We start from the raw sequence: 27,500 nt of genomic DNA, 5'->3' as shown, positions 1-27,500 counted from the left end.
ATAATCACCTTGGTGTACAAGCGGAAAGACTTAAGAAAGACTATAAATCAGCTTATCGCCAACATGACATTTTCTGACTTTGTCTTTCACTTCACATTTATTCCAGTTGAGTTGCCAAAGTAGGGTATGGTCAATGGCCGATCGTTGAACCGGGCGGATCAATCGTCTGCAAGATCCAGAGTTTTGTTATTTCTACCTCTGTCTATGTTTCTGTACAAAGCCTAACTTGGATTGCATTGGACCGGTTTATAGCGGTAGTCTTTCCAATGAAAGTCTATCTCATTTCCTCCAGATTTCCCGTTTTGGCCATTGCTTCATCATGGATCGTTGCCGTGTTGTGCGGGTCCGCATTTTCTATTGATTCTAAAGTCGTGTACAAAAATGGTGCACTTGACTGCACAGAGGAAACAACTACAATTTCTCAATATGCTGTAGCCGCCTACTCCTTTGCTTCGTTGATTTCCATAACAATTTTATACTGTACTATAGCGGTAACTCTACGAAGGAAAAACAAAGCGCTCCCCACTGCACCTGTGAATGGAAACGTGCAGAGAAAACGGCAAGCCATGAAAATGTCTATTTGCGTCGTGGCAGTCTTTATCTCTGTTTAATCCCTGTCATTATTATTGCCTTGTTGTCAGGAAAAGTACTGGAAAGATCATGTTTGTTACTCAGAGTACTATGGCCATTTACCGGCTTGACGATCAACCTATCAAGCTCATCAAATCCAATAATCTGTTTCATCTTTGTGGAAAACTACCGGCGTGGCCTGAGAGAATATTATGGCTTGTTTCTTATTAAATGCTCGAAGAGAAGGCAAACCATAGACTGTGGTCCAAAAGGAATAACAGTCTTCAGAGTATAAGGGTCCTAAAAAACTCTGATAGTAATTAATTTCACATTTATTTTATTTTCTAAATAAAAAGCCTTTTCCGAAGCTCCTCAGTATTGATTAGCTTGTTGTATAAAGGCTCCAAGAAAGTAATGTGCAGAGATCGTGAAAACTGTACGGTCGTGTACGTTGCCAACGCCATGTTCCCTAATGACTTAAGTGTCGTTTCGCTTACGTATTAGATGAGTTTGCTATCTGCTTTCGCCAGATCAGTAGCCGAAAGGACGAAGCATATACGTGCGTATCGCACTTTTTCTTATCACTCCTAAGAGAACGAGCTATATACATGCGCAGCGCTCGCTTCGCCTCTTGAGTGAAGCGACATAAGACTTTGGCGAAACGACCGGTCAGCAAAACTGACATGAAAAAAGCCAAATCACTGGCGCCCTATTTTCCCTTGACCTTGCCTTAACGACGTCACTACGATCTGAGAGCCTGGCTTAGGCTATTTGATACGTCTGTTGATAAAGTATTAATAAAGTATTGTTCCTATAAATGTACTATATTGTACTTGATGGCAGTTATCTGACTTAACCTTGTTAAGATTATTTAGATGCTATGGCATCGAATTTACGAAGCATTCCTAACTTTTAAGTTAGGATTGTTTCGTGAATTCGGCACCATAGATCTCAACTATTGTTTCTTTCACTCTCAGGAGTGGGAAAAGTCAAAATCCGACTAAAATATCAAAGATGCTGAAAAACAAATTGTACCATGACACAAAATTAACGGCCAAAAAGGGGTCTCATTGGATAGCTAACTATAGGATTTCGTCCACAGACTCAAAGTTAGAGGCACCTTACAAAGATTCCATCAATCACTCTGAGACTAAAAGGGTTGAAAACAACAAGCGATTGTAACGGAACAATAAATAAGATGCGTCTTATCGTTGCAACTCTTAAATCCGGCCTCTGGTGTTTAATTTTAAAAGTCAGATGCTCACACTTCTATACAACGATCTTTTTCCCGTAAAACGTTACGCCCTGCCTGCCCAGCGACCCTATTGAAATGAAATCATTGTTACTAAGTAAAATTGCACTCGTTTGCAAAAATGACGATGACAAAATAGATAAAATTTAGTTTAGTTTCTGTAATAGGCTAGCTAGACTTTCTCGCCTTTGTTTTGCGAACTGGTTTTAATGATTTCCGTGCCATTAATTTTTCAATTTACATTTTGTTTTTGTTTTTTTCCACGGGGTGAAGTATACGATCCAGTGTGACAGTACAGCATACAACAGGCTACGCATGATGTACTTAATTTTTAATCACAAGCAGGAGTATTTGTCAGGTCTTTGAATTTATGAATGTTTGAAACACGAACCGCTTTTCAGACAGGCTCGATTTCCGTCGTCACCCAGGTCCGGTCTTTGATCCTAATCGAGCCTACATTTCAAACTGCAAGTTTATTAAACACTATAAAAATGAAATATTGAAATTAAACATGCAATTCTTTTTATTATTATTTAAAGAGTTCTTTTCAAATATGTATACTTCATTGGTGGTAAACATAAGGTTTTCATAAGGCACAAACTGTGAGTCGATTGAAAGGCACAGTAAATTAGATATAACAGTTAATATTAAACTCCTTTGTGTAATTCTAAATTATAAATATTTTAATGTTGAAAGGCAAAGAAAATGAAATAGTAAAGTTTTATATTTAATTCCATTGCCTGGTCTATTTCTAAATTACATATATTTTTAACATGGTGTCTAACGCAAATATAGTTTTTATTATTTATGGTTCCCATATTTAATAGTTCGATTATCTCAAAAATCTTGAAAAGATCTCTATTGAAACTTCTGTTAAAACAGGTGGAATAATTATTTGTTTTCCAGATCCCTTTGACTCTGAGCCTAGTGAGACAACACAATTCGAGATTAATAAAAATTGATTAACGTTCGAAATCAAAAACGAAAAGTTAAGACAAGTAATTAGTATTTAGTCGGTTGTTTGGATTCATTTGAAATCATCAGTCTCGATGTTTTAATTGCTTCCACTGTCAATTTAGTTTGCGGCAGCTTCTCGGGTCAGTTCAATCTCCTTTCCGCTTGAGACGTGCGTTAAATAGGTGTTTCTTTTTTTCTTATATTATGTCGACCAGCAACTTGAGTAACGTCTCATCAAGCGAAAAGGATTTGGATTGTGGAGCATTATATGAGCCATATGTGTTCAAAATAAGTTTGATAGTTGTGTACTGTATGGTCTTGTTGGTTGGTTTGACTGGAAACGCCTTTATAATCACCTTGGTGTACAAGCGGAAAGACTTAAGAAAGACTATCAATCAGCTTATCGCCAACATGGCATTTTCTGACTTTGTCTTTCAGTTAACATTCATTCCAGTTGAGTTGGCAAGAGCAGCGTATGGTCAATGGCCGATCGCTGAACCGGCCGGATCAATCGTCTGCAAGATCCAGAGTTTTGTTATTTATGCCTCTTTCTATGTTTCTGTACAAAGCCTAACTTGGATTGCATTAGACCGGTTTATAGCAGTAGTCTTTCCAATGAAAGTCCATCTGATTTCCTCCAGATTTCGCGTTTTGGCCATTGCTTCCACGTGGATCGTTGCCCTTTTGTGCGGCTCTGTTTCTTCTATTGATTTTAAACTCGTTCACAAAAATGGTGCACTTGACTACACAGAGAAAACAACTACCGTTTCTCAATATGCTGGAGCCGCCTGTTCCTTTGCTTCGTTGATATCCGTAACAATTTTGTACTGTACTATAGCGGTAACTCTACGAAGGAAAAATAAAGCGCTTCCCATTGCACCTGTGGGTGGAAACGTTCAGAGAAAACGGCAAGCTGTGAAAATGTCCATTTGCGTCGTGGCAGCCTTTTATTTATGTTTTATCCCTGTCATTATTATTGTCTTGTTGTCAGAAAGAGTACTGGAAAGATCATGTTTGTTACTCCGAGTACTAAGGCCATTACCTCTCCTGTTGACCAACCTTTCAAGCACGGCGAATCCAATAATCTGTTTCGTCTTTGTCGAAAACTACCGGCGTGGCCTGAGAGAATTTTGTGGTTCGTTTCTTATTAAATGCTCGAAGAGAAGACATCACATTGACAATGGTCCAAAAGGAATGACTCTTCAGAGTATAAAGGTCACACAAAACTCTAATAATAATTAACTTAACATTTAATTTTTTTTTCTAAAGAAAAGACTTTTTGCTTAGCTCCTGGTTGGTTAGCCTGTTGCAGGCTCCAAGAAATGTAATGTGCAGAGATTGTGATAACTGTACGGTCGTTTAAGTTGCCAACGCCCTGTTCGCTAACGACTTAAAAGTCGTTTTACGTACGTGTTGGGTCAGTTCTCAAACTGCTTTCGTCTGATCCATGGCTGAATGAACGAGGTTAATACATGCGTGTCGCACTCCTTCTTATCGTGGCTGAGAGAACAAGGTATATACATGTGCGGCGCAAGCAGAGGGACGTAAGACGTCAGCCAACAGTCTCCCCAATTAGTAAGGCACTGTGCCTGAGCTATAAGACGTGAGCCTTTAATAAAGTTTATTATTATTATTATTACTATTATTATTATTATTATTACTATTATTATTATTATTATTATTACTATTATTATTATTATTATTATTATTATTATTATCATTATTATTATTATTATTATCATTATTATTATTATTATTATTACGGTAGTGAAACGATTCGTAGGCGAAACGACCGATGAAACAATGATATCAAAACGTTACATCACGGGCGTGCTACTTTCCCTTGACGACGTCCCTACGATCTAAGAGCCTGGCCTGGGCTACTTGATACGTCTGTTAATGAAGTGTTGTTCACATTAATGTACCGTATACTACTCAATGGCAGTTTTTACTTTTTTTCTGACTTAACCTTGTTGGACCCGAATTTACGAAGCATCCCTAACTTTCAAGTTATTCGGCATCATAGATCTCAACTATTGTTTCTTTCACTCCCAGGAGTGGAAGACGTTAAAATCCGCCTAAAATATCAAAGAGGCTTAAAAACAAAGTGTACCATGACATAAAATTGACGACGAAGAGGTTTCGTTGGGAAGCTAACATAGGATTTCGTCCACAGACTCAGAATTTAGAGCCACCTTACGAAGACTCCATCATTCACTCTGAGATTAAAAGGGCTAAAAACAACGGGCGATTTTAAAGGAACAACTGATATGATGCGCCTTATCGTAAGAACTCATAAATCTTGCTGCTGGTGTTTGATTAAAGAGACAATTGTAAACAGGGGCACCCAACGGCCGAATGTTTCCAAATTCGCCAGAAGTGTCTCAGATGGTTTTCACCATCCTTTAGAAGCCTGTTTGGTTAATTTTGGAGCTGCCCTAAAAACTATTTATCTGGTTGGAAGTTTTACTAGGGGAACTTTGATCGTCACGAAAGTTTTAGGTAGCTTTTTCGTCTCATCCGAAAATGTTAGCTATCCTTATGGGTCTGGTCGAAAGTTCGAGGACATGAACCAGCCTTGCTTTCATTACAAAATTTTAGGGGACATTTTGTCGTTATTCCGAACGTTTTAGGAGACCTTTTTTTAACAATAATCGCAATATCTTGGTATTAAAATGTGAATAATTCCTCCGAAAATCGTAGTTTAAAGCTATTAGAAAACTTCCCAATATTTTAGAGGAATGGAACGGGTAAACAGAAATTTGTAGCTTTTCTCAAGCTTTAGAAATTTCTAGACAATATTTGCTCCCTCGAACAGTTATTTTACAGAAAAAAGTCGCTGGGTACCCCTGTGTAAACAGTGATCGTTTTCTCATAAAACGTTGTCCTGCCAGCGAAATCATTTATGATAAGTGAAAGTGCATTCGTTTGCAACAATGACGATGACAAAATAGGTAAAATTTAGTTTTAATTAGTTTCTGTAATAGTCTTTCTCGCCTTTTTCATGCAAACTGAGCTCAGTTTTAGACGTTTCCTTTCTTTGTAGTGATTTCCGTATACTATTAATTTTTCAATTCACAGTTTGTTTTTTCTACGGGTTGAACTATACATAATCCAGTATGACAGTACATCATACAGCGGGCTACACTAGAGCTACCTGAGTGATCAATCACGAGCAGGAGTGTTTGTCAGGTTTTTGAATTGATGAATGTTTGAAACACGAACCGCATTTCAAACTGCAAGTTTATGGAACAGCATAAAAATTAAATATTAGAGTTAAACATGAAATTCTCTTTTTATTTATTTTATAAGTTCTTTTCAAATATGTTGTGTACCTTATTAGGTACCTTTGTGTACCTTACAAGCTCAGTCATAAAGCACAAGCCTTGAGTTATTGAAAGACAGAGAAAATTAAATATAAAAATTTCATATTAAACACCTTTGTCTAATTCTAAATTAATGTTGAAAGGCGTAGAAAATGAAATACTAAAGTTTAAGAAATAAATAATAAACAAACTCTCCGTTATGTACTATAACAAAAAATATTAAAAACTGTCAGTACTTTCACGATGGAAAATTCTCCTGGCTACTTCTCTCCCGACTTCTGTTCCTACTGTTGGCAGATGCAATCGATAGCTTTGTTTTAATTCTTCCGTGCTTTCCCTATGATGTTTAATCAAATTCAGATGTTGATTTAATAATAAGGCATTGTCCTTCGAGGTTCTTTTGTAAGTCAATCTTGTGTCCACTTTAAATAACTGAACTTTGTTCACCTTAGTGATAGTGTTAGCATGTAGTTCCGCGTTTAATTATCTATCACGCAATAGACTCGGAAAATGACAAGCTTTTATCGCATAAACGGATGCGCATAAAGTATTGGCGGGGAGGAGCCAGTTGCCTTGCAACTCACTGCAATTCTTAGGCGACGAAACAGTGCCGATGATTATCAAAATAGAAGTAAAAACAATTGGTGTAATGTGTATATGTAAATTTCATCAAGTTTAGAGAAACGCTGCGGTTAGTGGCTGCAAGACTCTCTGCGGAAGTCAGTCTACATCATTTGCCTTTTCCGCACTTCGGCTCCAGTTCCCTTCTCGCTTCAGTATTAAGTGGCGAATTAAAGTTGCACTAGGTCAAGTATTTAGTCGATTGCTTGGATTCACTTGAAATCAGTCTCCATGTTTCAAATGCTTCCGCTGTCGATTTAGTTTGCGGCATCTTCTTGGGTCAGTTCACTCTCCTTTCTGCTAGAGACGTGCATTAAATCGGTGGTTCTTTTTTTCTTATATCATGTCGAGCAGCAACTTGAGCACCGTCTCATCAAGCGAAAAGGATTTGGATTGTGGGGGATTTTATGAGCCGTATGTGTTTAAAATAAGTTTGATCGTTGTCTACTGTATGGTCTTGTTGGTTGGCTTGACTGGAAACGCCCTTATAATCACCTTGGTGTACAAGCGGAAAGACTTAAGAAAGACTATAAATCAGCTTATCGCGAACATGGCACTTTCTGACTTTGTCTTTCAGTTAACATTCATTCCAGTTGAGTTGGTGAAAGCAGCGTATGGTCAATGGCCGATCGCTGAACTGGCCGGATCAATCGTCTGCAAGATGCAGAGCTTTGTTATTTCTACCTCTGTCTATGTTTCTGTTCAAAGCCTAACTTGGATTGCGTTAGACCGGTTTATAGCGGTAGTCTTTCATATGAAAGTCCATCTGATTTCCTACAGATTTCGCGTTTTGGCCATTGCTTCCTCATGGATCGTTGCCGTTTTGTGCGGCTCCGTATTTTCTATTGATTCTAAAGTCGTGCACAAAAATGGTGCACTTGAGTGCACAGTGAAAACAACTACAATTTCTCAATATGCTGTAGCCGCCGGTTCCTTTGGTTCGCTGATTTCCATGACAGTTTTGTACTGTACTATAGCGGTAACTCTACGAAGGAAAAATGAAGCGCTTCCCACTGCACCTGTGAATGGAAACGTTCAGAGAAGGCGGCAAGCCATGAAAATATCCATTTGCGTCGTGGCAGCCTTTTATTTATGTTTTATCCCTGTCATTATTGTCTTTCTGTCAGGAAAGGCACTGGAAAGATCATGTTTGTTACTCCGAGTACTAAGGCCCCTACCTGGCCTGATGATCAACCTTTCAAGCACGGCAAATCCATTAATCTGTTTCATCTTTGTCGAAAACTACCGGCGTGGCCTGAGAGAATTTTGTGGTTCGTTTCTTATTAAATGCTCGAAGAGAAAACAAAACATTGACAATGGTCCAAAAGGAATAACTCTTCACTATTAGAGTTTTGTAGGTCCCTTATACTCTAATTAATTTAACATTTTTTTTTCTAAATAAAAGGCTTTTTCTTTAGCTCCTTGTTGGTTAGCCTGTTGCAGCCTCCAAGAAAGTAATATGCAGAGATTGTGATAACTGTACGGTCGTTTACGTCGCCAACGCCCTGTTCGCTAACGAGCGACATAAGACGTTAGCGAACGGGACGGTAGCGAAACGATTTGTAGGCGAAACGACCGGTAACCAAAACTGATATGAAAACGTTAGATCACGGGGCGTCCTACTTTCCCTTGACCTTGTCTTCGCGACGCCCCTAGGATCTAAGAGCCTGGCTTGGACTACTTGATACGTCTATTAATAAAGTGTTGTTCATATGAATATACTGTATTATAATAGTACTCAATGGCAGTTATTACATTTTTACTGACTTAGCCTTGTTGGCCCCGAATTTACGAAGCATCCCTAACTTTTAAGTTATTCGGCACCATGCATAGATCTCAACTATTGTTTCTTTCACTCCTAGAAGTGGGAGACGTTGAAATCCGCCTAAAATATCAAAAAGCCTGAAAAACAAAGTGTACCATGACATAAAATTGACGACGAAGAGGTTTCGTTGGAAAGCTAACGATTGGATTGCGTCCACAGACTCAGAATTTAGAGCCAACTTACAAAGACTCATATCACCATTTACTCTGAGGTTGAAAGGGTTAAACAACGGGCGATTCATTCTAAAGGAACAACTGATATGATGCGACTTACCGTAAGAACTCATAAATCTTGCTGCTGGTGTTTAATTAAAGAGACAATTGCAAACAGGGGCACCAAACGGTCGAATGTTTGCAAATACGCCAGAAGTGTCTTAGATGGTTTTCACTATGCTTTATAGAAGCCTGTTTGGTTAATTTGGAGCTGCCCTAAAAACTATATATTTGTCTGTTCGGATGTCTTAGGGGAACTTTGGTCTTCACGAAAGTTTTAGGTGGCTTTTTCGTCTCATCCAAACGTGTTAGCTATCCTTATGGGTCTGGTCGAAAGTCCGAGGACATGAAGCAGCCTTGCTTTCATTACAAAATTATAGGGGACATTTTGTCGTTATACCGAACGTTTTAGGAGACCTTTTTCGCAATATCTTGGTATTAAAATGCGAATAATACAACCTCCGAAAATCGTAGTTAAGCTATTAGAAAACATCCCAGTATTTTAGACGAATGGAACGGTTATCTAGAAATTTGTAGCTTTTCTCAAGCTTTAGAAATTTCTAGGCAATATTTGCACCTTCGAACAGTTATTTTACAGAAAAAAGTCGCTGGGTGCCCCTGTGTAAACAGCGATCTTTGGGCTGCCAGGGACCCAATTCAAATCACATTATTTTTAATAACTGAAAGTGCATTCGTTTGCAATAATGACAGTGACAAAATAGAGAAAATTTCGTTAAGTTTCTGTAATACACTCTTTTTTTTTTTATAAGAATATTGTTTTTCCGGCCCAGGCTGAATATTATTAATTTTCTGCCGATTTTAGGCTGAAAATATTCTTGTATTATTCTTAAATTATAGCTTATGACATTTCCGTTTTAGAATTTATTGGGGTATCAATTACAAGTGTTTGGTATCTAGATCTGTGCTGAATACTGTACATATGTATTACATGTACCGTTCATCGAAGTGTCATTAGCGTTGAACATTTTGCTATAGCTAGTGCAGGTTTTTTCGTTTTGTTGGCTAGTTTCGCCGTTTAGAGAAAGGAATAATTTTATACGGTTAAGTTAAAAACATAAAATTGTATTGTATTTACAGATGTTTCAACACACAAAATTATATCTATCCTTTTCAAAATCTCACTCAGCCTCGGCTTTATTCTTAAAATATTCTTAAAATTTCGCAAATTTCAGCCTCGATATTCTTATAAAATATATTCTTATAAAAAAAAAGAGATTTCCGTATGCCATTAATTTTTCAGTTCATAGTTTGTTTTTTTCCATGAGGTGAACTATATGATCCAGTATGACAGTACAGCATACAGCAGGCTACGCACGAGCTACTTTTAGTTATCATTCATTAGCAGGAGAGTTTGTCAGGTCTTTGAATTGATGAATGTTTGAAACACGAACCGCATTTCAGACTGCAAGATTATGGAACAGCATAAAAATTAAATACTAAAGTTAAACATGAAATTCTCTTTTTATTTATTTTATAAGTTCTTTTCAAATATGTTGTGTACCTTATTAGGTAACTTTGTGTACCTTACACGCTCAGTCATAAAGCACAAGCCTTGAGTTATTGAAAGACATAGAAAATTAACTATAAAAAATTTAATATTAAACACCTTTGTCTAATACTAAATTCTAAATATTTTAATGTTGAAAGGCATAGAAAATGAAATACTTAAGTTTAATAAATAAATAATAAACAAACTCTCCGATATGTACTATAACAAAAATTATTAAAAACTGTACTTTCATGATAAAAAATTCTCCTGACTACTTCTGTTCTTATTGTTGGCAGATGCAAACGATAGCTTTATTTTAATTCTTCCGTATTTTCCCTGTGATGTTTAATCAAATTCAGATCTTGACTTAATAATGAGGCATTGTCCCTCCAGATCCTTTGTAAGTCAATCCTGTGTCCACTTTGAAAAACTCTACTTTGTTCACCTGTTGTGATAGTATTAGCAGGTATTCCCGTGTTTAATTATCTATTACAGAACAGTCTCGGAAAATGACAGGCTTTTATCGCGGCGTTAACTCTTGACATAACACGGAGAAAGTGTGGAGTCAGGGCTGGTGTGTCACTTGAACAAAGGTTTCTATTCTACGTATTTTTTCTTGTGGACTAACCAAAAACGTACTTTTTTACTGCAAAATTAGCAGGCAAGGGCATGCTTTCTGCAACGAATTCATCGGAACCTTCCAACTTCGATTCAAAATCCACCAACATCCCGGGTCACAAGAGACAGAATGTAACATTTTTGACCTCTCTTTTTTAAATGTCTTTAATATCTACAGTATTCAAGTTATTTATTAGATTACCTTTAGCACTAACCTTGGGCAAATAAAAGGTTTTTTCCGTTTTTTTTTTCCTCCGCATGTCGTGAGTTTGGTGTATGATTTATTTGTTCTTTTATATGGTTTTGTTTGTTATTGTATGTAAAACGAATTATCGAGTAAATGTGACAGTAAATCAGGATAAGTGAACTAACGCTGCGTACGAAGCCCAAAAAAGGAATTGATGTAAGAGATCAGCTTAACGTTCTTCTAGATAAAGTTATTTTTTGATAATAATAATTTGAAAATTTATATAAAGGCGTGATGATCAATTATTTTTGCCGACAGAACTAAAACTCGGGCGTGTTTATAATAAATATGTATATCCACTTATTCAACATCAATCTCTATCGTAATATATTTGGTTTTGAATTATTCATGAATGTTTTTAGATCTATACTACAAAGAAAAAATATCTCACCAGTTCGAAACATAAAGTTTTGCCGATTATCTGTTGTTGTCGATGTGAAATCGCCATTCAAGTGGTCTAGATCTCGGTGTGGCAAAGTGAAAGAAATTGGCCAAAAATGTCTGTATTCACTTTTTCTTTTTCGCCATGTTGATCGGGCGTCCAGCATCGTTCGCCTGTCTACCTCAGTTGGCAAATGGAACCGCTCTAAGGACGCACTCAAGAAAATGCCCCAGACGTTTGATCTCGGTGACGCGTCCTAGCTACGTGCGCAGTTAGGGTGCGCATAAACTATTGGCGGGGAGGAGCCAGTTGCATTACAACTCACTGCAATTCTTAGGCGACGAGACATTCCCGATGATTATCAAATAGAAGTAAAAACAATTGGTGTAAAACGTAAATATAAATTTCATCAAGTTCAGAGAAACGCTGCGTTTAGTGGCTACAAAAGTGTTTGCGAAAGTCAGTCTACATCATTTGCCTATTCTGCACTTCAGCTTCAGTTCCCATCTCGCTTCAGTATTAATTTAGTCGATTGCTTGGATTCACCTGAAATCAGTCTCCATGTTCCAAATGCTCCCGCTGTCGATTTAGTTTGCGACATCTTCTTCGCTCAGTTCACTCCCCTTTCTGCTAGAACTGCTAGTGACGTGCATTGCATCGGTAGTTCTTGTTTTCGTATGTTATGTCGACCAGTAACTTGAGCAACTTCTCATCAAGCGAAAAGGATTTGGATTGTGGAGCATTATATGAGCCATATGTGTTCAAATTAAGTTTGATAGTTGTCTACTGTATGGTCTTGTTGGTTGGCTTGACTCGAAACGCCCTTGTAATCACTTTGGTGTACAAGCGGAAAGACTTAAGAAAGACGATAAATCAGCTTATCGCCAACATGGCATTTTCTGACTTTGTCTTTCAGCTGACATCCATTCCAGTTGAGTTGGCAAAAGCAGCGTATGGTCAATGGCCGATCGCTGAACTGGCCGGATCAATCGTCTGCAAGATCCAGAGTTTTGTTGTTCATGTCTCGGTCTATGTTTCTGTACAAAGCCTAACTTGGATTGCATTAGACCGGTTTATAGCGGTAGTCTTTCCAATGAAAGTCCATCTGATTACCTCTAGATTTCGCGTTTTGGCCATTGCTTCCACATGGATCGTTGCCCTTTTGTGCGGCTCCGCATCTTCTTTTGATTCTAAAGTTGTGCACAAAAATGGTGCACTTGAATGTAGAGAGAAAACAACTGCAATTTTTCAATATGCTGGAGCCGCCGGTTCCTTTGCTTCGTTGATTTCCATAACAATTTTATACGGTACCATAGCGGTAACTCTACGAAGGAAAAATAAAGCGCTTCCGACTTCAGTTGTGAATGGAAACGTTCAGAGAAAACGGCAAGCCATGAAAATGTCTATTTGCGTCGTGGCAGCCTTTTATTTATGTTTTATCCCTGTCATTATTATTGTCTTGTTGTCAGGAAAAGTATTGGAAAGATCATGTTTGTTACTCAGAGTACTATGGCCATTTACCGGCCTGACGATCAACCTATCAAGCTCAGCAAATCCAATAATCTGTTTCATCTTTGTCGAAAACTACCGGCGTGGCCTGAGAGAATTTTGTGGTTCGTTTCTTATGAAATGCTCGAAGAGAAGACAAAACATTGACTATGTTCCAAAAGGGATAACTCTTCAGAGTATAAGGGTCCTACAAAACTCTAATTAATTTAATTAATTTAACACTTATTTTATTTTCTGAATAAAAGGTTTTTTTCGAAGCTCCTCAGTATTGATTAGCCTGTTGCATAAAGGCTCCAAGAAAGTAGTGTGCAGAGATCGTGAAAACTGTACGGTCGTGTACGTTGCCAACGCCTTGTTCCCTAATGACTTAAGTGTCGTTTCGCTTACGTATTAGGTACGTATTAGTAACTGCCTTCGCCAGATCAGTAGCCGATAGAACGAAGCATATACATGCGTATCGCACTTTTTCTTATCATTCCTAAGAGAACGAGCTATATACATGCGCAGCGCTCGTTTGGCCTCTTAAGTGAAGCGACATAAGACTTTGGCGAAGCGACCGGTCAGCAAAACTGACATGAAAAAAGCCAAATCACTGGCGCCCTATTTTCCCTTGACCTTGCCTTAGCGACGTCACTACGATCTGAGAGCCTGGCTTAGGCTACTTGATACGTCTATTAATAAAGTATTTATAAAGTATTGTTCATAGAAATGTACTGAAGTGTACTTGATGGCAGTTATCTGACTTAACGTTGTTAAGATTATTTAAATGCTATGGCCCCGAATTTACAAAGCATTCCTAACTTTTAAGCTAGGAATGTTTTTTTTTTTTTTTTTTTTTTTTTTTTTTTTTTTTTTTTTTATTTGCTTTACTTAACCCAATAATTACAATATTGAACACTGCTTACACTGCTTACATTATTTACAACATTCATACCATACTTACAATACTGACAATACTTATTGCTTACATTGCTAACAATACTACTGTTTTCAAACATTATTACATTTCGTATGCTTCAAGTACACAGTTGCATCGGAAGAAACTTATTTAAGGATAGTTGGCGTTATTGAGGCAGGATAAGCTACGGATGAAAGACATAGAGAATATCAGGGGGCGTTGGGAATAGCGCCATGGTAGAAACGATAGTTTCTACGTGATGTCGTGTAGGAATGACCATTGTTTGGGCAGAACATTGTTTGCTTCTGCTTGTGCTTGTATGTTGTAAATTGTCTTTAGGTGTTTGAGAAATCCTTGCAATAGAGGTATAGCTTCTTTTGTTTTGCAGAGCCAGATATAGTGCCTGGCAATAAGAAAACAAAAGTTGATCTGGCGTTGAAGTTTAGAAGAGTCTGATCTCAGGCCTAGTGAAACAGTCATGTCTGCAGAGTAACTATCGGGAATAATTTGGCAAAGTTTTAATCGCGTTATGATGCTCTCCCAGAAGAGCGCCGTTTTGGGGCAGGACCAGAAAAGGTGTACGAGTTTTTCTGGTTCTTTTTTACAAAAGGAGCAGTTGGAGTTTTCTTTTACTCTTATCTTAGTTAAGAAAGCGTTTGTTGGTATTCTTCTGTGCAGCAATTTAAATTGAAATTCCCTGAGTTTTATGCTTTTTGTGATTTTATGAGCTAGCTGGTAGGTCGCACCCCACGTTATTTCGTTTTGACCTAAGTTGCAGTCTTGATTCCATTTTTGCTGGCTTGTAGTAGGGGGGGCACTTTTCTTTGTAATTAATTTGTCATACACCAACTTGCTTGCTTTTTGGGCTTTCATTAGTTTTGTCGAAAAGCTTTCGTAACTATTACCTTCGTTTGTGTGGTCACCTTGGTTGAATGTGTTGCATAGCTTTTTAAGAGCAGAAATTATTCCACAGTATGCCAAGGGTTGGACCTTGATGTCGTATTTGTTTAAAAGTTCTGGTGGAGTGAGGAATTTTCCTTCTCTGTTCCTTAAGTGCTTAACTTTTGTGATGCCTTTACGATACCATTCTTTAAAGAAAATAGGGCTGTCGTTAATCCTTACAAGTGAGTTGTACCATATGCCTTGTTCTGAAAGCTGGCTCTCTGATGTTATCCTCTCTTCAAAATTGATTTCTGACCAGATTAGGAGAATTTCCTTTAAGAAACTGTCTTGCGTTTTGAAGATATTAGCTATGTCTATCTTATTAAGGTTGCTTGTGAACGGTAGGGTACACTCAAACTTTTTCAGTTCAAGATCTAGAAAAAGTTTCCATTTACCCTGATTATCTGTATCCAGGTACTTTTTTATCCAAGTGGTTTTTAGCGCTTTATTGAAAGATAGTATGTCAATCATTTTGAGGCCACCTGCTGGGTAATTGTTAATCATAATATCTCGCTTTATTTTATCGCCCTTTCCGTTCCAAAGGAACAAGTAAAAGAGCTTGTTAATCTCGCTAATTATTTTTTTGTTTGTGCACAAGGGTGCCAAGACGTACACAATTTGAGAAGCTACCAAGCTTTTCAGAACAGTGATCTTCCCACTTAAGGTTAATCTACGGTATTTCCAGTTGCTTAGAATATTGTTAATTTTTTCCAGTTTTTCCTTATAATTTAGAAGTACAGTGTTTTCAGGGTCTGTCGTAAACCAAACGCCTAAAGATTTTACTTTGTTTGTTTGCCATCTGAAATTTCTTTCTGGAAGAAGAATTTCTGTTTTTCCACTATATGTGCCGATCCAAATTGCTTCTGTTTTTTTACTGTTGAGTTTGAGACCCGAGGCTTCTCCAAAATCGTCAAGTGTGTTGAGAGCAGCTGAGAGCGACGTTTGTGAACCATTCAATATTAAGGTTGTATCGTCTGCGTATTGACTTATTTTAATTTCTTCTTGGTTAACGTGTATTCCTCTGATATTGCTGTTTCTTTTAAAAGCCTTGGCTAAGACTTCGACTGAAAGAACAAATAGATATGGAGACAACGGGCACCCCTGCCTGACCCCTCTCTGGCACCTACTCCTATGAAAATACACTATCTGGCTCCCTGACGATGTAATCTACCTTCTTCAATGTAAATGCCTCCCAGAAAGAATAAAAGAGGTGATCGTGGCTCAACCGAAGACGAACCAAGAAATCCGAAGAAATCCAACATGGCGGCCGAGGAAAACATTGATGTTGAAGAACCGATTGAAGCGGGCAAGGAACAAGAAGAGCCTAGCCTTCTTGAAATCAAGGCTCTACTGGTCGACATACAAATCCAAATAGCTGCAGTTCTTAGCGAAAATCGAACGCTGAAGAAGGAAATCGAAGAATTAAAAGAATCTGCCAACTTCTACGAGAAGGAGCTTAAAGATTTGAAAGAGTCCTTGCAAAAGACCAAGGACGAATACAAAGAATTAAAACACATGCTAGCCTCAACAAGGAACGAGCTTAAAACAACAAAGGAGAATCTAGGAAAGCAAAAAGAAGAATCCGATCGACTGTGGGAACACCATGATGATTTGGAACAATACACTCGAAAGAACTCGCTGGAAATCCATGGAATTCCAGAAGATGCGTATCCCAGTACGGAGGCCGCGGTCATCAAGGTTGCTGAAGCCCTAAATATCACCATAGAGCCTGAAGAAATAGAGATTTCACACAAGCTGAATCGGGGCAAATCCATTATAGTGAAATTTTGCAATCATAAAGTGAAATCGAAACTTTACAAAGAACGCACCAAACTAAAGGATGTCAAAATCAAAGATCTATTTCCCAGCTACCCTTCAAATGCACAGGAACGACAACGTATTTTTATAAACGAGAACCTCACGGCTTATAGGCGTAGAATCATGAAAGAAGCGAACAAGAGAAGACAAGAGGGTACTCTACTCAGTGTTTGGTCTTTGGATGGTAAGATTTTTGTTAAGACATCTCCCTATGGCTCCCCTGTTAGAATTTTTTCCGAAGAGGACTTAGATCAATTATAAACTGAACAGGCAAAATAATCTACGTTAAGTCTGGAGAGGGACGTCTTATCAACCATTCAAATTTCTCGCTGCCAAAGTAATTTAATTTTACTAACTACAAATTTGTCTATGCTCTGTTCTTTGTTTTTGCGCTACTCTTTTTTATTTATTCAAAGTGTTATTTTGTTTAATTTACCTTTTGTGATCATTTGCTTCAGTCTAATATTATATGCACGTTTTAGTCTTCATTATTTGTTTAAAATATCGAGTACCTTTTGCATCAATCATTTTACACCTAATAGAAAGAATGCAAATCCTTTATTGAGGCGCACATGTTTTTTTTCCCGTCGAGACAACGTTTATTACAAAAGACTTGAACAAATCGTGACTTTGAAAATAACTTCATTGAATGTCAGGGGACTTAGGGATGACGCTAAAAGAAGAGAAGTATTTAATTGGCTTCGCGCCAAAAGGCCATCAATATGCATGCTCCAAGAAGTACACTGTATAGAAAAAACAAATCACTTGTGGAAAGCAGAATGGGGCTATCAAGCTTACTTCACCTCTTTTGAAAGCAACAAAGCAGGGGTATGTATTCTTTTTAACAATAATTTTAACCTTCAGCTCCAAAGACTTTACACCGACCCTGCAGGGAGATTTATTATCTGTGACTTAAAAGCTAACGAAAAGCTTTTGACCCTCGCTAACATCTATGCTCCCAACGAGGATAAACCTTCATTCTTTCAAAACTTTTACGATCATCTTTTAAATTTTAATTGTGAAGACATAATAATTGGCGGTGACTTCAACCTTGTTCTTAACATCGAAAATGACAAAAAAGGTGGCATTGCCAAAACTCACCAAAATAGCTTGAAGACCGTTCAAGAAATTTCAGAGAACCTAGATCTTCTCGATGTCTGGAGAATTCACAATCCAGATGACAAAAGGTACACTTGGAGACAACGACAACCTAAGGTTTACTGTAGACTTGATTTCTTTTTAATAAGCCAAAGCGTTATTGGGGACGTCACTAACACCGATATAGTGCCAGGATATAAAACAGACCATTCCATGATTACTTTAGATCTGTCTCTTCATGCAAATAGCAGAGGACCCGGCCTTTGGAAATTAAATACCTCTCTTTTAACCGAAACTGCTTATGTTAATCTTATTAAGACAACGATTAAGGAAGTTCAAGACGAATATGAAAATGATGACATGGTAAACTCTGCTCTATTGTGGGACATGATTAAGCTTAAAATACGGGAAAAATCGCTCAAATACGCAATGAATAAAACTAAGAAAACAAAGGGCCGTGAGGCAGAACTAGAGCATGCAATTTCCAAACTAGAATCGAAAATGGAGAACGGAGACTCTAGCGTAACAGAAAATTCTGAACTTGCAGAACAACTGAATGATCTAAAGAGTGAGTTAGAAAGAATTATTGAGACTCGTACGAAAGGTTCCATATTGAGAGCTAAAATTAAATGGCATAATGAAGGAGAAAAAAATACGAAATATTTCCTCAACCTAGAAAAGAGACACTATAAGCAAGGCATTATAAGCCAACTTAAAGTGGACGAAAATAACTTTATTACTTCGGATCAGGAAATATTAGCAGAAGGGGAATCTTTTTTTATGAATTTATATACATCCAACAGAAATATACACAATTTAATTGACACATATGATTTTTTTAAACACGAAAACGACACCGTCCTGAATGACGAACAACGGAACAACTGTGAAGGCCTGCTAACTGAAAGGGAATGCCTTGCAGCCCTGAAAACCATGGAACAGGGAAAAACCCCTGGATCTGATGGGCTACCTTCAGAATTTTATAGAGTATTTTGGACAAACATATCAAACTTATTGATTAATGCTCTTAATTATGCGCACGAAACGAGTCAGCTTTCCATCACACAAAGAAGAGGAGTAATCAAACTCATTCCCAAGAAAGACGCTGAGCCGTATTTCATTAAAAACTGGAGACCGCTTACTCTTCTCAACTGCGACTACAAAATTGCAGCAAAGGCTGTGGCTAACAGGCTGAAAAAGGTTCTTCCCGATCTCATCAGCTGTGATCAAACTGGCTTTATGAAAGGCAGGTTTATTGGCGAGAACATACGATTAATAGACTATGTTATTCGTTTTACCAAAGAAAAAAATATCCCAGGGCTATTATTATTTCTTGATTTCGAAAAGGCGTTTGACACGATTGAATGGCCTTTTATCATAAATTCTCTTCAATACTTCGGTTTCGGCCCAAGTGTTGTAAACTGGGTCAAATGCCTTTACAGCAACATAGAGAGCTGCTTCTTAAACAACGGCTGGACAAGCAATTTCTTTAAAATTGAAAGCTAGGAATGTTGCGTAAATTCGGCACCATAGATCTCAACTATTGTTTCTTTTACTATCAGGAGTGGGAAAAGTCAAAATCCGACTAAAATATCAAAGATGCTGAAAAACAAATTGTACCATGACATAAAATTAACGGCCAAAAAGGGATCTCATTGGATAGCTAACTATAGGATTTCGTCCACAGACTCAAAGTTAGAGGCACCTTACAAAGATTCCGTCAATCACTCTGAGACTAAAAGGGTTGAAAACAACAAGCGATTGTAACGGAACAATAAATAAGATGCGTCTTATCGTTGCAACTCTTAAATCCGGCCTCTGGTGTTTAATTTTAAAAGTCAGATGCTCACACTTCTATACAACGATCTTTTTCCCGTAAAACGTTACGCCCTGCCTGCCCAGCGACCCTATTGAAATGAAATCATTGTTACTAAGTAAAATTGCACTCGTTTGCAAAAATGACGATGACAAAATAGATAAAATTTAGTTTAGTTTCTGTAATAGGCTAGCTAGACTTTCTCGCCTTTGTTTTGCGAACTGGTTTTAATGATTTCCGTGCCATTAATTTTTCAATTTACATTTTGTTTTTGTTTTTTTCCACGGGGTGAAGTATACGATCCAGTGTGACAATACAGCATACAACAGGCCTCACATGATGTACTTAATTTTTAATCACAAGCAGGAGTATTTGTCAGGTCTTTGAATTTATGAATGTTTGAAACAAGAACCGCTTTTCAGACAGGCTCGAATTCGGTCGTCACCCAGGTCCGGTCTTTGATCCTAATCGAGCCTACATTTCAAACTGCAAGTTTATTAAACACTATAAAAATGAAATATTAAAATTAAACATGAAATTCTTTTTATTATTATTTAAAGAGTTCTTTTCAAATATGTATACTTCATTGGTGGTAAACATAAGGTTTTCATAAGGCACAAACTGTGAGTCGATTGAAAGACACAGTAAATTAGATATAAAAGTTAATATTAAACTCCTTTGTGTAATTCTAAATTATAAATATTTTAATGTTGAAAGGCAAAGAAAATGAAATAGTAAAGTTTTATATTTAATTCCATTGCCTGGTCTATTTCTAAATTACATATATTTTTAACATGGTGTCTAATGCAAATATAGTTTTTATTATTTATGGTTCCCATATTTAATAGTTCGATTGTCTCAAAAATCTTGAAAAGATCTCTATTGAAACTTCTGCTAAAACAGGTGGAATAGTTATTTGTTTTCCAGATCCCTTTGACTCTGAGCCTAGTGAGACAACACAATTCGAGATTAATAAAAATCGATTAACGTTCGAAATCAAAAACGAAAAGTTAAGAAAATCCATTACCGTCACGACAAGTAATTCAAGTATTTAGTCGGTTGTTTGGATTCATTTGAAATCATCAGTCTCGATGTTTTAATTGCTTCCACTGTCAATTTAGTTTGCGGCATCTTCTTGGGTCAGTTCAATCTCCTTTCTGCTTAAGACGTGCGTTCAAAAGGTGTTTCTTTTTTTCTTATATTATGTCGACCAGCAACTTGAGCAACGTCTCATCAAGCGAAAAGGATTTGGATTGTCGAGCATTATATGAGCCATATGTGTTTAAAATAAGTTTGATAGTTGTCTACTGTATGGTCTTGTTGGTTGGCTTGACTGGAAACGCCCTTGTAATCACCTTGGTGTACAAGCGGAAAGACTTAAGAAAGACTATCAATCAGCTTATCGCGAACATGGCATTTTCTGACCTTGTCTTTCAGTTAACATTCATTCCAGTTGAGTTAGCAAAAGCAGCGTATGGTCAATGGCCGATAGCTGAACCGGCCGGATCAATCGTCTGCAAGATCCAGACTTTTGTTGTTTATGCCTCTGTTTGTGTTTCTATACAAAGCCTAACTTGGATTGCTTTAGACCGGTTTATAGCGGTAGTCTTTCCAATGAAAGTCCATCTGATTTCCTCCAGATTTCGCGTTTTGGCCATTGCTTCCACGTGGATCGTTGCCGTGTTGTGCGGGTCCGCATCTTCTATTGATTCTAAAGTCGTGCACAAAAATGGTGCACTTGACTGCACAGAGAAAACAACTCCAATTTCTCAATATGTCGGAGCCGCCTGTTCCTTTGCTTCGTTGATTTCCATAACAATTTTATACTGCACTATAGCGGTAACTCTACGAAGGAAAAATAAAGCTCTCCCCACTTCCGCTGTAAATGGAAACGTTAAGAGAAAACGGCAAGCCATGAAAATGTCCATTTGCGTCGTGGCAGCCTTTTATTTATGTTTTGTCCCTCTCATTATTATTGTCTTGTTGTCAGAAAGAGCACTGGAAATTTCATGTTTGCTACTCAGAGTACTAAGGTCATTTCCTGGCCTGATGATCAACCTTTCAAGCACGGCAAATCCAATAATCTGTGTCGTCTTTGTCGAAAACTACCGGCGTGGCCTGAGGGAATTTTGTGGTTCGTTTCTTATCAAGTGCTCGAGGAGAAGACAAAACATTGACTCTGGTGCGAAAGGAATAACTCTTCAGAGTATGAGGGTCCTACAAAACCCTAATAGTGATTAATTTAACATTTATTTTATTTTCTAACTAAAAACTGTTTTTCTTAGCTCCTGGTTGGTTACCCTGTGGCAGGCTCCAAGAAAATAATGTGCAGAGATTGTAATAACTGTACGGTCGTTTACGTCGCCAACGCCCTCTTTGCTAACGACTCAAAAGTCGTTTCGCGTACGTGTTGGGTCAGTTCTCAAACTGCTTCCTCTTAATCAGTGGCTAAATGAACGAGGTAAATACATGCATGTCGCAACTAAATATTCCAAAGCCCCGCACAAACTACTTGAAAAATAGCTTTAGCTATACTGGTGCGGTGCTTTTTAATAGTCTGCCAGTTGGGTTACGGCAAGCAAAAACACTAGAAAGCTTCAAAGCCGGGCTGCGGTAGTCGGGTCATTTTACTACAATTAGTCATAGTTTTTAGATTAGTAATGCACGGCTCTCGTGGAAAGCAGGGTTTTATATTTTATATTTGTAAATAAGTAAAGTAGTAATATATAAAATTAGTTGTAATTTTAAATTTTAAATTTAATTAATTATTATAGATATGCCTGATGAGACAACCGTGGATAAATAAAGTATTCTTCTTCTTCTTCTTCTTCTTCTTCTTCTTCTTCTTCTACTTCTTCTTATCGTGGCTGAGAGATCGAGGTACATGCGCAGCGCTCGTTTCGGTTCTTAAGCGGAACGATATAAGACGTCAGCGAACGGAACGGTAGCGAAACGATTCCCAGGCGAAACGACTGATGAAAAAAATGATATGAAAACGTTAGATAGCGGGCGTCCTACTTTCCCTTGACCTTGTCTTCGCGACGTCCCTACGATCTAAGAGCCTGGCTTGGGCTACTTGATACGTCTATTAATAAACTGTTGTTCATATTAATGTACTGTATTGAACTCTTCTGAACTCGATGGCAGTTATTACCTTTTTTCTGACTTAACCTTGTTGGCCCCGAATTTACGAAGCATTCCTAACTTTTAAGTTATTCGGCATCATAGATCTCAACTATTGTTTCTTTCACTCCTAGGAGTGGGAGACGTTAAAATACGCCTAAAATATCAAAGAGGCTGCTGGTCAACATCAAGTTTTCATTACAAAATTAGATATAAAAATTTAATATTAAACTCCTTTGTCTAATTCTAAATTATAAATATTGTAATGTTGAAAGGCAAAGAAAATTAAATACTAAAGTTTTATATTTAATTCCATTGCCTGGTCTATTTCTAAATTACATATATTTTTTACATGCTGTCTAACGCAAACATATTTTTTACTATTTATGGTTCCCATATTCAATAGTTCGATTATCTGAAAAATCTTGACAAGATCTCTTTTGAAACTTCTGTTGAAACAGGTGGAATAGTTATTTGTTTTCCAGTTCCCTTTGACTCTGAGCCTAGTAAGACACCACAATTCGAGATTAATAAAAATCGATTACGGTTCCAAATCAAAAACGAAAAGTTAAGAAAATCCATTACCATCACGACAAGTAATTCACGTATTTAGTTGGTTGCCTGGATTCATTTGAAATCATCAGTCTCGATGTTTTAATGGTGCTCTCGCTCCAAGTAGCTTCCTCACCGACTTCTCTAGGTGTTTAGAGTAACCCTCCAGTACGTCAATTATTACGTTGTACTGTTCAACCCTGTAACCATTGTATCTCTGCTTAAGCTCCCACATCATGGGCCCATACTTGAGTGTCTTTTCCTCGTCTTTTTTAGCTCTACTCTCAATCCATGGGCAGCTCATTTCAATTGTGCAGACTTCTTTCCTCTCGTGGCTGACAAGTCGCGCGTCGATCCGATTTGCTCTAACTTCGTTGTGCTCTGCATAGATGGGAATATCCCAAAACGCCTCACTCGTGGTGTTCTGGTAGGCTGGTTTTGGCATCACCGGTGAGTACCATGGTGGAGCCTCTTCCATTAACCCATGCTCTCGCAGGCGCTCAAAAAACAGAATCTTCAAAGCTGCATTATGCCTGTAAAGGTACTTGGTTTGTGCTTGGTTTATTATTATTATTATTATTATTATTATTATTATTATTATTATTATTATTATTATTATTATTATTACGGTAGTGAAACGATTCGTAGGCGAATCGACCTATAAAAAAATGATAGAAAACGTTACATCACGGGCGCCCAACTTTCCCTTGACCTTGTCTTCGAGACATCCCTCCGATCTCAGAGCCTGGCTTGCGTGGGCTACTTGATACGTTTGTTAATGAACTGTTGTTCATATTAATGTAGTGTATACAACTCGATTGCAATTTTTACTTTTTTTCTGACTTAACCTTGTTGGCCGCGAATTTACGAAACATTCCTAACTTCCAAGTTATTCGGCACCATAGATCTCAACTATTGTTTGTTTCACTCCCAGGAGTGGGAGACGTTAAAATCCGCCCAAAATACCAAAGAGGCTTAAAAACAAAGTGTACCGTGACATAAAATTGACGACGAAGAGGTTTCGTTGGAAAGCTAACGATTGGATTGCGTCCACATACTCAAAATTTAGAGCCACCTTACGAAGACTCCATCATTCACTCTGAGGTTAAAAGTGTTAAAAACAACAGGCGATTGTAAAGGAACAACTGATATGATGCGCCTTATCGTAAGAACTCATAAATTTTGCTGCTGGTGTTTGATTAAAGAGACAATTGTAAACAGGGGCACCCAACGGCCAAATGTTTCCAAATACGCCAGAAGTGTCTCAGATGGTTTTCACTAATGCTTTAGAAGCCTGTTTGGTTAGTTTGGAGCTGCCCTAAAAACTATTTATCTGTTCGGATGTCTTAGGGGAACTTTCGTCGTCACGAAAGTTTTAGGTGGCTTTTTCGTCTCATCCGAAAGTGTTAGCTACCCTTATGAGTCCAGTCGAAAGTCTGAGGAGATGAAGCAGCCTTGCTTTCATGGGAAAATTATAGGGGACATTTTGTCGTTATACCGAACGTTTAAGGAGACCATTTTTAACAATAATCGCAATATCTTGGTATTAAAATGCGAATAATACAACCTCCGAAAATCGTCGTTAAGCTATTAGAAAACCTCCCAATATTTTAGACGAATGGAACGGTTATCCAGAAATTTGTAGCTTTTCTCAAGCTTTAGAAATTTCTAGACAATATTTGTTCCTTCCAACAGTTATTTTACAGAAAAAAGTCGCTGGGTGCCCCTGTGTAAACAGCGATCTTTTTCTCATACAACGTTGGGCTGCCAGCAAACCTATTCAAGTGAAATCGTTTTTAATAAGTGAAAGTGCATCCGTTTACAATAATGGCGATGACAAATTAGTTGGTAATAGTCTTTCTTGCCTTTGTCACACAAACTAGGCTCAATCATATAGACGTTTTCTTCAGTGTAGTGATTTCCGTATGCCATTAATTTTTCAATTCACAGTTTGTTTTTTCCAGTGGGTGAACTATGTGATCTAGTATTACAGTACAGCATACAGCAGGCTACACACAAGCTACTTTAGTAATCAATCACGAGCAGGAGTGTTTGTCAGGTTTTTGAATTGATGAATGTTTGAAACACGAACCGCATTTCAGACTGCAAGTTTATTGAACAGCATAAAAACTAATATTAAAACTGAACATGAAATTCCTTTTTTATTTCTTTTATAAGTTCTTTTCAAATATGTGTACCTTAAGTTACCTTAAGTTGTGTACCTTATCTGGTGCCTTTGTGTACCTTACAAGTTTTCATAGCGCACAAGCTTTGAGTTATTGAAAGGCATAGAAAATTAAATATAAAAATTTAATATTAAACACCTTTGTCTAATTCTAAATTAATGTCGAAAGGCGTAGAAAATGAAATACTAAAGTTTAATAAATAAATAATAAACAAACTCTCCGTTATGTACTATAACAAAAATTATTAAAAACTGTACTTTCATGATAATAAAAAATTCTCCTGACTACCTCTGTCCCTACTTCTGTTCTTACTTTTGGCAGATGCAAGTGATAGCTTTGTTTTAATTCTTCCGTGTTTTCCCTATGATGTTTAATGTAATTCAGATCTTGACTTAATAATGAGGCATTGTCCTTCCAGATCCTTTGTAAGTCAATCTTGTGTACTTTGTTTACCTTAGTGATAGTGTTAGTATGTAGTCCCGCGTTTAATTATCTATTACACAATAGTCTCCGAAAATGACAGGCTTTTATCGCATAAACGCATGCTCATAAACTTTTGGCGGGGAGGAGCCAGCTGCATTGCAAGTCACTGCAATTGTTAGGCGACGAGACAGTGCCGATGATTATCAAATAGAAGTAAAAAACAATTGGTGTAGTATGTAAATGTAAACTTCATCAAGTTTAGAGAAACGCTGCGGTTAGTGGCTGCAAAACTCTGCGGAAGTCAGTCTACATCATTTGCCTTTTCCGCACTTCGGTTCCAGTTCCCATCTCCCTTCAGTCTTAAGTGGCGATTTCAAGTTGCACTGGGTCAAGTATTTAGTCGATTGCTTGGATTCACCTGAAATCAGTCTCCATATTTCAAATGCTTCCGCTGTCGATTTAGTTTGCGGCATCTTCTTGGGTCAGTTCACTCTCCTTTCTGTTAGAGACGTGCATTGCATCGGTGGTTCTTATTTTCTTATATTATGTCGACCAGCAACTTGAGCAACGTCTCATCGAGCGAAAAGGATTTGGATTGTGGAGCATTATATGAGCCATATGTGTTTAAAATAAGTTTGATAGTTGTCTACAGTATGGTCTTGTTGGTTGGCTTGACTGGAAACGCCCTTATAATCACCTTGGTGAACAAGCGGAAAGACTTAAGAAAGACTATCAATCAGCTTATCGCCAACATGGCATTATCTGACTTTGTCTTTCAGTTAACATTCATTCCAGTTGAGCTGGCAAAAGCAGCGTATGGTCAATGGCCGGTCGCTGAACCGGCCGGATCAATTGTCTGCAAGATCCAGAGATTTGTTATTTATGTCTCTATCTATGTTTCTGTACAAAGCCTAACTTGGATTGCATTGGACCGGTTTATAGCGGTAGTCTTTCCAATGAAAGTCCATCTCATTTCCTCCAGATTTCGCGTTTTGGCCATTGCTTCCTCGTGGATCGTTGCCCTTTTGTGCGGCGCCGCATCTTGTATTTATTCAGACGTCGTGCACAAAAATGGTGCACTTGACTGCACAGAGGAAACAAATCCAATTTCTCAATATGTCGGAGCCGCCTGTTCCTTTGCTTCGTTGATTTCCATAACAATTTTATACTGTACTATAGCGGTAACTCTACGAAGGAAAAATAAAGCACTCCCCACTTCAGCTGTGAATGGAAACATTCAAAGAAAACGGCAAGCCATAAAAATGTCCATTTGCGTCGTGGCAGCCTTTTATTTATGTTTTATCCCTGTCATTATTATTGTCTTGTCTTCAGAAAAAGTATTGGAAAGATCATGTTTGTTATTCCGAGTACTAAGGTCATTACCTGACCTGATGATCAACCTTTCAAGCACCGCAAATCCAATAATCTGTTTCGTCTTTGTCGAAAACTACCGGCGTGGCCTGAGAGAATTTTGTGGTTCGTTTCTTATCAAATGCTCGAAGAGAAGACAAAACATTGACTATGGTCCAAAAGGAATAACTCTTCAGAGTATAAGGGTCCTGCAAAACTCTAATAGTAATTAATTTAACATTTAATGTTTTTTTTCTAAATAAAG

General features: G+C 37.7%; 5 protein-coding genes across 5 annotated transcripts; all 5 read left to right on the top strand.

The window, feature by feature from the left end:
* The first annotated feature begins 2,959 nt into the window (after positions 1-2,959).
* On the top strand, positions 2,960-4,021 carry LOC140949552 (QRFP-like peptide receptor). The gene has a single exon (XM_073398711.1). The coding sequence runs from the start codon at positions 2,984-2,986 to the stop codon at positions 4,019-4,021; it is 1,038 nt and encodes a 345-aa protein (XP_073254812.1). The 5' UTR covers positions 2,960-2,983.
* A 3,048-nt stretch (positions 4,022-7,069) lies between these two features.
* On the top strand, positions 7,070-8,074 carry LOC140949551 (neuropeptide Y receptor type 2-like). The gene has a single exon (XM_073398710.1). The coding sequence runs from the start codon at positions 7,070-7,072 to the stop codon at positions 8,072-8,074; it is 1,005 nt and encodes a 334-aa protein (XP_073254811.1).
* A 4,128-nt stretch (positions 8,075-12,202) lies between these two features.
* LOC140949550 (QRFP-like peptide receptor) lies at positions 12,203-13,234 on the top strand. The gene has a single exon (XM_073398709.1). It carries the CDS (start codon positions 12,203-12,205, stop codon positions 13,232-13,234), a length of 1,032 nt encoding a protein of 343 aa, XP_073254810.1.
* Positions 13,235-20,804: 7,570 nt separating this feature from the next.
* Positions 20,805-21,842, top strand: LOC140949549 (QRFP-like peptide receptor). The gene has a single exon (XM_073398708.1). It carries the CDS (start codon positions 20,805-20,807, stop codon positions 21,840-21,842), a length of 1,038 nt encoding a protein of 345 aa, XP_073254809.1.
* A 4,588-nt stretch (positions 21,843-26,430) lies between these two features.
* On the top strand, positions 26,431-27,468 carry LOC140949548 (QRFP-like peptide receptor). Its single transcript, XM_073398707.1, has one exon. It carries the CDS (start codon positions 26,431-26,433, stop codon positions 27,466-27,468), a length of 1,038 nt encoding a protein of 345 aa, XP_073254808.1.
* The last annotated feature ends 32 nt before the right edge of the window (positions 27,469-27,500 follow it).

This window comes from Porites lutea, chromosome 10 (assembly GCF_958299795.1).
Source record: "Porites lutea chromosome 10, jaPorLute2.1, whole genome shotgun sequence".
NCBI lineage: Eukaryota > Metazoa > Cnidaria > Anthozoa > Scleractinia > Poritidae > Porites > Porites lutea.
The sequence above is the reverse complement of the archived record's forward strand: the minus strand, read 5'-3'. Positions and strand labels throughout refer to the sequence as shown.